The 12,905-nt window shown below is 46.9% G+C and overlaps 1 protein-coding gene across 1 annotated transcript in view; it reads right to left on the bottom strand.

Annotated features, from left to right (window-relative positions):
• The window catches only part of GPC4 (glypican 4), a 37,520-nt gene that overhangs the window by 12,747 nt on the left and 11,868 nt on the right, over positions 1–12,905 (bottom strand). The window contains exon 2 of the mRNA XM_009287583.2: positions 9,356–9,747. Within this exon, the coding sequence (XP_009285858.1) occupies positions 9,356–9,747 (392 nt within the window). The remainder of the gene's footprint in view (positions 1–9,355; positions 9,748–12,905) is intronic.

Here is a 12,905-nt window from a genome sequence, read left to right as displayed (position 1 = left end):
TCACAGGAGAGGTGTTCCATCCCCCTGATCATTTTCGGGGCCCTCTTCTGGACCCGCTCCAACAGGTCCGTGTCTTTCTTATGCTGAGGGCTCCAGAGCTGGACGCAGTACTGCAGGTGGGGCCTCACCAGAGCAGAGTAGAGGGGCAGAATCACCTCCCTCGCCCTGCTGGCCACACAATAACAACATCAGCAGATTTTTACACCCTCTTTTCTTATGAAAAGAGATGACGGACAAAAATCTGTTGTGTTTCTGACAACTCCAGAAAGACCACAGTTTCTCTTCAGAGGCAAGAAAGCTGGTTAGAAAGACAGAAGGACAATTTTCTGCAGTTAATGGAGCTCAGTGCTGGATTTTGGCTGGCCAGCAATGTTCATTCAGACATCACGTTACCCCTCTTTTGTCATCTTTACCCCTCTTTTGTCTGCAAGGAGCCTGTTTGGCTGAGCAAAAGGAGACTCGATGTAGAAAGCTGTTTGCGGTGGTGGGGGAATCAGATTCAGACGCTTCAGAGCATATATACATATATATATATTTGGAAGGCGCAGCGGGAGCGGGAGCCCCAGCAGAAAGCTCCCTATCGGGGCAGCCTGGCTTTAAAGCAGAGCTAGTTCAAACACTGGGAAGAGCTCAAGCAACAGAAACCAGCTAAATCAGATGATTTATAGTAGGAAAACTGAAAACAGACAAATGTAAAGGTATCATCTGCCATCCAGATGGTGCAGTCCTTGCATAACAAAAAAGTTGCAGGGGGGAAGAGGGAACTAAACATCTCACACCCAAAACCAGAGCTCTGAAGGATGCCCCAGTTTAGTAGTTTAGTCGTTTCTCTGATAAAAATCTCTTCCCATGACACTTGGTGGTAGGTGCCAGGACCTCCACGCCTAGTCCTGAAGCTTATCAGCAGATCCCAGCCGTCCTAGCACTGCTGGTCCTCAAAGAAGCACTCTGCATCCTCCTCGGGAAGAAAATTAGGAAAAGGTTGATAGCACCAGCCAAGTGCTACAGCAGTTTGAAGCGGGACAAGGAGCAGGAGACTTCCCCAACCCTATCATGGAAAGCTGCATCTTTATGAAAGGGAGTGCATGGCAGCGTGTTGCAAAAAATCGCAGCAGTGACCCGGGAGGCACCTTCCCATCTTAGGTTCCCGGCTCGCCCTGCACGGCTGCAATCCTGCAGCATCTGCCCTGCTTTGATATTTCATAGGGGTTGATCTTTATGAATCCCAGCAGATGCAGGGGAAACTGAAGCCGCTTTCCCGCGTTCCACGGCAGACGACACGGGATGGTCACTTGGATTAGATCCTTTGAACAAAGACCCAGGATGATTTTAAAAGCAAACAGGGTTTTGCTTCCTTCCCTATGTAGGTTTGCGGCTCTGAGCCCTACACAGAGCTGAGCAGAGGGTGATAGCAAACGAGGCGATGAAGAGACAAACCCCAGCCTGCAGTGAGTGCCGAACCAAGCCCTAACTAGTGCTGGACATAACCCACAGGGAAGCTGTTAGTTTGCAATAGTAACAGCAACGCAGGTGAAAAGGAAGACAAAGGGGAAATTCATCAGTCCAGATCTGGCATTTTATGGTGTCAGAAAGCAACAGGAAGGCACAAGCAGAGATCACCTCTAAGAGAGTTTCGGGGAAGATTATGAGCAATTACACCTCGTTACAACAGTGATAAATGCCTAACTGCTGCGTATCGCTGCAACGAGAACCTTAACCCCTGGCAAGGGGCCCGTACCCAGTCCAGACCAACTCTAGATCTGTCAGTGGGCTGTGCCATATGTTGCACTGGCAATTCTTCACAAGCTTTTAATGTTCGCTCTGCCACACCAGGTGCAAGCTCTTAAAACACCATTGTATGTAACAGTAAACCCAGATATGCTTTGTTCTGGGGTTGTGTTTATCTTGGAAAGCAACTCAAGTTCATTCAAACGCTACTCTAGAATGACCCTCAAAAACCAAATAATCTCCTTTCTAATAAAGCAGAGTCCCAAAGAAAGCTTTATTTGCTGAAAAGGATTTACTCTAGTAGATTTGAGCCCAGGTAGTAGTATGCTGTAGTGCACATACCCTGTAAAAGCTTATAACAGAAGTAAACGCACTCCAATCCCTTCCTTTTATCTTGTGAAATTTATTTCCTTTCCGTGGCATTCCACGCCACTGCAGCAATCCATCACCCTGCGGTTTCATCATGTAAATTACAATTTGTCCATGTCTATACGCTTTGTCAAACGTGAAGATTAAAAGCTGCTAACAGATGTGTTTTGGCACCAATCTTCACATTCGTATCGAACTTGCTCCTTAAAAACACAGATTTGCACACAATCCACAAAAATTAAGTGAAAAGCAAACAGTTCTGGGCTTTCCGGGCTTAATCCAAATGTTTCATATCATATTTGTTGAGGTACCCCCAACTTACATTTACGGTGAAGATACAATCATGTTCTTGTAAAAATGACATGCTCTTGGTAAAATAAAATCTGGTTTTTGTTGGTACCTTGTCATATCCATCCCATCTCAGAGTCTCACAAAAGGGAAACAGTTTGCCCTATGTCCTTAGCCTTTTCCAACTTGTTGGTGATTGCACCTGGATGGATACGTCTGGTAGAAACTTCACAAGCACACACCTATCAAGTGAAATGCCTTGTTAACAGCCTACCACAAAGCCACCCCCAAAAAAAAAAATTCAAGAAAACCTAATCTGTCCAAGCAGATAAAGTTCAGAGAAGCAACCGGTTTCTTCTTCCCCTCCTTCCAAAGGCAAGGAATAGCCAGGGAAGGATGACAGTGCTCCAGCCATGGACAGTTCTGCGGCGAGCTCCCACCAGCTGCCAGACAGCCAGAGCCACATTTTGTTCTCTCACTCTACCCTCAAGTTAACATTAAGAATGTTAATAACAACATTTAAAATCCTGTCAGCTTTAATAACTATTTATAATAACACTGATAACTCAGGCTTTCTTATTTTCCAAGCTTGCACAACAGCAGCGTTGCCATGCCAGCAGCACAGCCACCAGAAAACACAAAAATCCAACAATTTGAAAATAAATGCAGTGAAATTACTTTTGATTTATACTGTGTTTTCGCTGCAAAAAACTGAATTAGGGCAATACTGGATAAAGAAGACTGAAGGAGTAACTTCTCAGTGACATGAAAGATGATTTCCTGACTTCAAAAACTAACTCCAAAGCTGACTGAAGGACTGTGGGATGCTCCAGGTGTGAGCAGTCAATTTAGACAAGCGAAGTGTCGTCAATTTTTGGGACCAACACAACCTTACTTGCATCATTTTTTCCTTCCCTCAGTGTTGTGCAAGAGCATCATCTTGGCACATGCCGGTCCAGACGTTCAGCTCACTGTGAAGCACAAGATCACTCAGGCGGCTCTTGGTTTGCTTCCCCACCCCAAATATTCCAATGAAAGTGTTTTGGAATTAACTACGCATTTAACCAATTTTTCTGGCCCGGTGCTAGCATATGAATAATTTAGAAAGCATCTGGTTCAACCACAGATTTGGGCCTCCAAGGCCTTGCACAAGGGACCACATTTAGGAGCAATACTTGGGAACCGCACAGCTCTCTGCCTCGTCAGTATTCGCTACCTGTGGCGATGTCTGCTGCAGCTTTATCTTGTTGGTTACAGTCACCTCTGTGTGAGGAAAAGTTCAAGAGTACATTTACATTTGATTCCCTAGTTATAGCTTGCTTTTCCCCCTCCCCAGATGTGACACTGCCAGAGAGGAACAGCAGAGCTCCTGAGAATCACGCTGCCGGTCACTCGACCTGCTCAGTCTCAATATTAACGTGTCAAAAGGGGAGCACCGTGTGCTTGTCTTCCCCACCAGCACCCCCAGCCCAGAGGGGAGGGGGTGGGGGGGACTCCGGTGCCAAGCAGACGCCTCTTCCACCGAACGCTTAGGGAGTGATGCAGCATCTCCTGCTCTTGGTGTCCTCAGGACCAGTGCGCCTTTCAAACAAAGCTTGCTCTCCAAAGCACCTGCCTCTTCCCGACCCAGACACAGCAGATAATTAGGAGCGTTCTGTTTGCTTTGATGAGCAAAACAGCAAGAACATTTATCTTGGCAGCTACGCCCAAAAACTCCCTTATTTATCCCTCACATTGTTTTCAAAATTAGCAGCAGAACGACAGTGGGGAGGGAGGCAAAGAAAGAAAAAGAAAGAAAAATAACCCCAGTGGACCGAAATGCTCCTGCATGATGCCATCAGCTCCAAACCCACAGCCGCATCCATGCGCACTCTCGGCACGTTAAATCAGCGATGATTGCTGCTTGAGCATGCTTTAAAGGCTATGCCTAGCGCAGACCCTCAGATGGCTGGAGCTGAGGCAGATGCAGCCACATTCTTGGCAGGTCTTCTCAGGGTCATCTTTGATGTGGAGAAGTGCTTGGTATTGTTTTCTGCATTGATGTTTGCCCTTGGCATGTGGAAGGCAACGTCCTTGTGCACGGCGGCCCCTCGGTCTGGCCCCACGGCTTGCAACTTGCTGCCTGGACAGCACTGCTCCTTCAGAGGCCCCTCTGCAACACTAAAAGGGCTCCTTGGCTCTTCCGGCTGGTTCTCGGTTGCCCATTAAGCAGCAGGATCTGTCCCCCATCTCCTCTCAATGCATGCAAGGAACACATTTCTGTCACTTCCCTGGGAGGGTTTGCTCTTACCCAAAGGGTGCCCAGCTTCGCTGGATATAGGAACATGAACTTCTTCCTGAAGAAGGATTAAGGACACATTCCCCTTAAGTCAAACCAAGGGCAAAGACCGCACAAAGGGAGATTGGACCTTTGCTCTCTGACTAAACTTTTAGATCCTCAGATGGTAATTACGAGGGGCACAACACTTACTGAAATAGGAGCTCAGTGCCCTAATATTTTTGATGATACAGGCCTTAATTGTTACTCATTCAGTGTTTTATTATTTTCATCACTGCTTCTCCTAAGCTAATGTCTGGTCCACATTCTGCATCCATGCTGAAAAGGGCAGGAGCCACGGTTCAGGAGATGCAGCTGGAGGTAAGGGAGCTCACGCAGGCCAGCAGTAGGTTGGTTTATGCAGGTTCAGTGCTTCACCTTGTGCTCCATGGATGCCTCATTAGAGCTGAGGCAGCTCAGAGCAAAGGGGGTTAAAAACGCACCGGACTCTCGCTCCAGCTTTGGAGTGGCTGTGGGAAGGCAATCACCTGCCCCCTCCGCAATTCTCTTCCATAAACGGTTTGAAGAAAATTCCCTCCTTAGCTGCTATCATCACACTTCATTAGGGAAGAAATGCTGATACCAAGGAATCTGAGCCTCCTCCACCCACCGCAAACATCTCCAGCAGCTTCTTCTTGGCTGTTAATGTCTCTTGAGGACAGCAGATGATGAGGTAGACGTATTCCTCATATGAAACTGTGCATTATTTCATACGGCTCATATCCGTGCTTCCAAATTAAACACCATTTCTTGCATACAACTTTGAAGCTGCTGCCTTTCCCAGGATTCCCAAGGATGGGCTGGAAGCCCCTTTCCAGCTTTGGTGGCAATTGCACCTTGTGTGGCTTTCACCACGCAAATGCTTGTTGGGGAGGTGATTTGGGAGCCTCCAGAGCTCCCAGCAGTTCCTCAAACGATCAGACACAAGGGAAGAGGGAAAAGTGGTAAAAGAACCCCAAAACAACAGTTCATCAGCATAGATCTCCTGGGGGGCTACAGAAAACTCTCACCACCACTGCAACTGCAGGAGGTCCCATCTGCACGTCCCCATCTGCAGCTCTGCGGAGAGACAGTGACGCAAATACAGGGGTTCGATGTCACGTGGCTGCACGCTTCGTCCATCATGCCCCTCCACTGCTGACCTCCAGCCAGACCTCCTCTCCCAGCCCTTGGGTCAAGCAGGCTCCTCCTGACCCTACAAAACACTGTGAGGGGGTTCAGTCTTTGACTTCACCTTCTCCCCACACAACGGGGACCCTCCATCCCATACCTGTAGTTGACCTGCACCCAACAAGCCCCTGGGCACTTTGCCCTCAAAGGTGTCATGACCCTTGACTGGGCTGTGGGTTTAATCAATGTAACTAATTAAGGGAACATCTCTGCAGCTTGAGAACAGCCCAGTTGTAGGTTCTCACCCTTTTTCGGTCACTCTGGGCTCTGGCTTGTATTTGCTCCTTTTTTCCACCCCTGGCTGGAGCAGGAAATGTCACTGCTGGCAGCAATTTAACCCGGCTGATTTTAGTGCTTGTTGAGGGCTAAGTAGCAAGCGAGCAATTAGGGGATGGGCAGATTTCCGTCTCCCGAAGGCGAGGGCAGGAAGGTCAGAGAGAAAGCACCAGGCATCAGCAGGCGACAGAGGGAAGCGCTGGAGGCCCCCAGCCCCTCGCAGCCCACCTCAGATGCAGGACCCATCTCTAGCAGGCAGAAATGGCATCCTGGTTTTTCTCAGGATGGATCTGGAGAATTTTGTACTTTTTGGGTCCAAAGGAAGGAATTTGAGGGGTGAAGACTTGAGCATCAAAATTGTGGTTTTTAGACAGTTTGAAAAAAGTTTGTGCTTTCTCTCCGTTGTGTGTTTGGGCAGCAGCACATGGCTTCTGATCCATCCAATGCCGAATTAAAGCTATTTCCTAGCATTCTGGTTCAGAAATGAAGCATACTTGCAGCTTTTCAATATTCTCTCTTCTTTTCCCCCTTTACTCCCAAACTCATGCAAGAACAATACCTTTCTAAATGCATCTCCCTAGTGAAGATGTAAAAATATATCGGATCATTAAAAAGCCATCAAGGTTGTTCTACTGTAAAGTGCTCTTTGCTCTCCTGATAGCACCCCAGGAAAGTAAAAAGCAGCTGGGTCTTGCAGTAGTTTGTATTTCTCCTCCTGAGGATTTTCAATTAAACATTTTTAACTTGCTCGTTACAAAACACATGAAAAGTAAAACTAATTTGCATTACTTCGGACATTTTTTCATAAAGAAGAATAGAAGATTTATCCCTCAAGTTAATCCCTAGTATAAGCAGTCATCCCACTACAACTCCTGAGTAAAGATAATAAGGAAGCAAAGTCAATGGAGTCATTATATAGAGCTCAGCAAAGCCGGGCTAATCTATATGTAATGTGGGAAGCCCCAAAACACAACCGCAAAGCAGCAGGTATAAAGAGATCAGCTTTTAAACCCTCATATAGAATTTCGCATTGTGTCTTGCAGAAACGTGATGTTAGATTTCCACTGAATTAGATTAAAACACTATAGAAAAGATTATTATCCCTTCCACTGCTGCAGCTAAAGCTTAGGTATTCAGCAGCAGGGACTTTTGCTACCACTTCGAAAAGTCAATCTGTTGCAGGATTTCCAGTGCAACTTATGAAACTGAAGTGGAAAATGCAGTAACTGTGATCGTCCACGGCGCGTGAGCTATTTTTGCAGCTGAGTGGGTCTGTGGGTAACCTTCCCCACTTGAGCAATTAATTCTAGAGTTGAAGGCAACTCTACACTCGAGGATCTTCAAAAGGGAAAGAGAAATCACGACGCCACCTCGGGTTCACGACTCTGATTCGTAACAGATGGGGGGACCGTAGCTCTCGTAGTCCCATGTCAAGCCTGGAGACGTTTTGATGAATTCTGAGCAGATGGAGCATAAACACGATCCCTCATCCATGCACGTTTACAGCCTATCAAGTGATTGCACATTCCCGAAAACTGTACTGGGGCTTAGCGCACGGACCTCCCACCCGAATACTTCATCTGCACTCTCCAGCAGTGAAAACCCTTTTTCCCTTTCTTTCTGACCGCGATATCTACCACAACGCTACACAGGCAGAAACAAGAGTCACCAAATTTAAAACCCCAACCAAGAGGTCGACTGGCTTAGCCCGTAACCTGACATGGAGACACAACGCTTGGCCTCATCCAGCACTGACCCTCCCTCCCCACATCTCCTTCCCACCACAGGACAGGGTCCCTGAAGCTGGAGGGTTTTGTGGTCTCGTAAGACGGACCCCACATGTCACCCACGGAGCTCCACAACACCCATCCTCAACCAGCAGCACGCAGACATGTCTCACGCAAGAGTCATCACTATTAAATGGGGACTCAGGGTGTCCAAGGACCTGAACCTGCCACCGCTGGCTTACAACTTGCTCCTGGAGCCTGCGTATATTAGTATGGCAACTCTTTCCTTCCTAATATTCTCCGCCCTATCGCACACACGCAGGCTTATCGCAGGCTGTTTTTCTGATTTCTCTTCAAGAAAAATTAACATGGAAGCAGATTTTTTTTTCTTTCCAGAGAGACAGTATTTAATATTATCCCTGTAAGTCAAAGTAATTTGAATTATTATCTCACTTAACGATGCTGCTTGTGCTGCCTCCAAAATTGCATTCTGCTGCTAAGAGTACCTGAACAGCTATTCTTTTCTGTTTTACTACCTTTTTTTTTTTTCTCTCTTTCCTGGCACTTAGGGTGATTCAAACTACTGCCTGCCCTTTCAGCCTGGCTTTTTATTACTCTGTAACCAGGCAGAGAGAAAGTAAACCTCTCTCTGCCCGATTAAATGATTATACTAAATCTTCTATAGCCCACAGGAAACGAGCTGAGTTTGTTATAAAGGAAATCACTAATATTTGTTACCTCACACAATCACTTTAAGGGGATTGTTGACTACACCTGTTCCCTATACCATACAACTCAGACTAAGTTACAGTCAACCTCCTGTCAAAAAAAAAAAGTCACCCCACTTAAACCACTCCGAAGTGGTTTATAAGAAGAGGGAGGTAAACATTTAAGTGACCAACACATCACATCTGTTTGACCCCCCAAAAAAGTGACTTTACCATAGAAGTGTGAGGTCTAACTCATGCTGCATGTGTGGCACCAAGTACAACTGGCTCCTGCCCTGTGCATATGGCTCTGGCTTACTGTTATCATAAAAGTACTGTTTGCTCATATTAACAGCCTCTCCCTGTGCCTGGGAGCAAGGAGCAAATCATCAGCTGCTCCATAATAGATGCCCATAGCATCCAGGACTTGCTGTAATTTGAAGGCAATATTAAGAAGAAGATACAGCCATTACACAAGCAAACATGGTTATTTCCACTACAGAAGGTATTTAATTTCCTGCTTGTTGCTGTTCCCTAGACAGGAGGACAGCATCAACCTGGGGAACATCCCTGCTACTGGGCTGCAGCACTGGATGGTGGTATCCCCAGAAAGTGACTCTACCATGCAACGGCACAGCCAACATAGATGGAATTTGGTTCCACCTGCGCTCAACTACCAGCAACACCTTTAGGTACCTAGACAGGACAACAGGGAAAGACACTACCTATCACAGGTCCATGGGACATGGGAATAATCACGAGACGAAGCTCACCGCAGACACTTTGCTCACGACGTCCCTCGCGACGGCAAGGCCCTGTGCAAAGGTGCGGGCGGCCACGAACGCTCGCGTCACTTGTAGCTTGAGCTTCCGCGGCACATCCCCAAAGGGCTTCAGCTGCTCGGTGTACTTGCTGACGCACTCGAGGTACTCGTCCGTGAAGTGGTACTGGGGGTTGACCAGCCGGAACATGCGCTCCAGCAAGCGCGCCCAGAACTCATTGAGCATCTCCTCCAGGTTGACGTTGCCACCTACGTAGTATCGCTTCAGCTCCACGAAGAGGTCCTTGAACAGCTCTGAGTTCTGCATGTACAAACGGCCGTACGTCCGCACGAACATGTCGTTCAGTGACTTCTCGGCGTTTTCGAGAAGTTCTTTAAAGAACTCTAGAAAAGAGGAAGAAAAGCCATGGTAAATGCCGGCATTGGGTCGCGTGTTCGCACGGTTCTACAACCACTGCCATTGCTTAACTGGAAAATTCAGTGCAATGAGACCATCACGCAAATGAAATGGAAAGTTAAAGGACTCCCTAAAAATTTTCAAACAATTTATATATCTCAAAATACTTGATTACTCTTCATAAAGCAACACCCCCAACCTCTCTCCACATCCAAAGACTTGCATGAGTGAAATCTCTTTTGATGCAAATCTGAATATCATGACAAAAGTCAGCAAATTGCAGGGGAGGGGGGGGAAGTCCAGTTTCTTATGTTACCATTCAGGCATCTTAAAAGAAGGAATTTCAAAGCACAAGACTATCAGAAAGCAAAAAGAAAGATTTTTTTTTTTTTAAACAGACATTTTGCACAAATGGATCTTTCTTGTCAATTCATTTTCTGGAATGATCATAAACCACCCTCAAAAATTAACAGATTTTAATACATTTTTAAAAACAAACCCAAAAATCTACCTGCAGGTTCTTTCTTCTGTCTTGCAGGTTTGTCAGCTCTGGGGCAGGGCCTGTCTCTAATTACCTAATTGGTCATGATTGCAGACAGGGCTTCAGATGTTTGTGGCAGTACAAAAAAAACCCCACAATTAAGCCAGAATTTGTTCAAAATCCAAGGGCTAAACACTTGGCACAAGAACGACAGAGATTTTTCAGATGACAGCGGACGGACAGGGGCCCTTGGGTTTCATCACTTTCTAAAAGCAAATCCCAACTCTGGTTCACCCTCCCAGAGCACCAGACAGCCCAGTGCCAGAGCGCGGCTGCTGCCGAAGTGCTGTCACCGCATCTTGGCAGTGCCACACACGCCTCTGATGCCGATAACGAGCTGACCTGATGATGTCTGGCACATCAGATGCATCTGCCAGGTCAGTTTAAAGAACATCCCCCACCAAGACAGCGCCACCAAAGCCTTGGCACGTGGGTCTAAGCACAGACCACCCTACTGCTAAAGCCTTTGCCTTGGAGATTCGGTGTAGATGAGTTAAATTAAAATAAAAAATAGGGGAGAGGTCCATTAAACCAAATGCATTTGGGCCATTTTGGAAAAAAAGTCCACGCTATGTGGCCTTGGGAAGGAGCTAAGGAGAGCAAGGATAGGTGCTGCCGGGACAAACCATCACATGCCGGCGGTCCCTGCGCCGGGCTGCCGCCCATTTGCTCCAGTTCCGCAGGGGATGCCGGCACCCCGGGGCGCGGGTGCAGCCTCTCCACCGCTAAGCACAGCACAGGCAAGGAAGCGTATTATTTTATGCATGCCACCAGCAATTGAGGATTCTGACCTCTGCTTTTCTGTGACTCATATTCAATAAATATTTTTTAATAAAACATGCCTCTGTTTTTTTTAATCCTCAAAGGAGTAATGTTTAGAGCCAGGAGTTGTTAGAAGGGGGGGATATTTTGGCCCAGTGTGAATTTAAACCTTGTTAAAACGTATTACAAGTATGCTGAAGTTCAGATTTTCATCTTCAAAGTGCTCCAGTACAAACAAAGCCTAACACAGAAAACATTTTCTGGAAAAACTGAAACATTCTTTGAGTTCCTGATGAACAAAGTCATGGGGCTCAGGGCCTGACATGGCTGTATATAATGCAGCCTCTTAGGAGCACAAGAGAAATGATCCAGGGAAGAAGAGATTGATTTCAAACACCCGACACGTCCTCTGTCCAATAGCAGCAGGAACCTCCACTTTCGTTCCCGTGACTGGCATTTCCTCTCCAGGAAGAATTTTTTTCTGTTGAGTTTATACTATAGAGATTAGCTTGGTGTATATTAATTTCTAATTCACTTAATCATTTTGAAGGCTCACTTCCTTCCTTTGCTCAGACCTTTCAGTATCACCAAATAAGTTATTTATTTAAATACTTTCATGCCAGGCACAAGAGCTGGCAGATGCATCAGCAAACTCTTCAAAAAGAATTAAGATTTCAAAATTGTATTGATGGGAAATCTATTAAATACTTCCAACCACCAGTCTAAAGGAACCCAAAGTAATGTTTTAAGCCAGGAAAGTTATCTCAAGTAATACACCCATAGTATCATAACCAATTTATTCTCCTGCCCAAACTCATTTTATTGGTTACACTCCAAACTGGAAGTTGAATAAACTGTATCCAGGCTTTAGAGCACTTCATCTCTTAGCAATTTTTCATGTGGGCTAGCACCACTGTTCATTAATTAACCTGAACAAAAAAAAAGGCAACCTAATTAGCAGCAAATAGCTGTGCACCTGCAGTCTTCCAGCCAGCAGCTTCTCCTTGCCCAAAAGGAAGGTAAATAAAGGAAATGAAAACTTCCCACCAAAACCAGCCACTTCTAAAACCCCAACACAACACTGCTGAAGGAGGCACCACATACGTGCAAAGCTGTCGTTTCTGGTTTGAGCGCCAGCCAGCGTTTTCACAGGCAGAAAACACCCGTTCTCAAGTGCCACTTTCCAAATAAGAAGGGGAGGAGGACAGAGGAGGCTCTGTGTCTGCAGCACAGAGTCAGCACCCATCCTCCCACCCCACAAAGCTTCCCCACCAGCATGCACCTGCATCCCTGAACCGTGCTAGATGGGACGCCCTGGTGACTAGGACCGGTGGCTTGGCCCATGGGCGGCCTTGCTGACACCTCAAGGCTCCTAGGGTGGGGATGAGGTTGAGAAGGTGGGGAGGAGGGATGCTGAGCACGGCACTGGGGACGAGGGGCCACCCCACGCCAGCAAGCGGGGATGGACCCAGTGGCAGGACATGCATGGCAACTAGCTGACATCTTCCTCCATGCAATGCACAGCTGTTGCATTAGCACTCTGTCCTGGTTTCGGCTGGGATAGAGTTAATTTCCTTCCCAGTAGCTGGTACAGTGCTGTGTTTTGGATTTAGGATGACAATAATGTTGATAACACACGGATGTTTTAGTTATTGCTCAGTAGTGCTTACACTAGTCAAGGACTTTTCAGCTTCCCATGCTCTACCGACTGAGAAGGCTGGAGGGGCACAAGAAGCTGGGAGGGGGCACAGCCAGGACAGCTGCCCCAAACTGGCCAGAGGGACATTCCACACCATGTGCCGTCATGCTCAGCACAGAAACTGGGGGAAAGCTGGCCGGGGG

Source organism: Aptenodytes forsteri, unplaced genomic scaffold (assembly GCF_000699145.1).
Source record: "Aptenodytes forsteri isolate BGI_AS27 unplaced genomic scaffold, ASM69914v1 Scaffold265, whole genome shotgun sequence".
Lineage (NCBI taxonomy): Eukaryota > Metazoa > Chordata > Aves > Sphenisciformes > Spheniscidae > Aptenodytes > Aptenodytes forsteri.
This window is presented reverse-complemented; position numbering and strand designations above follow the sequence as displayed.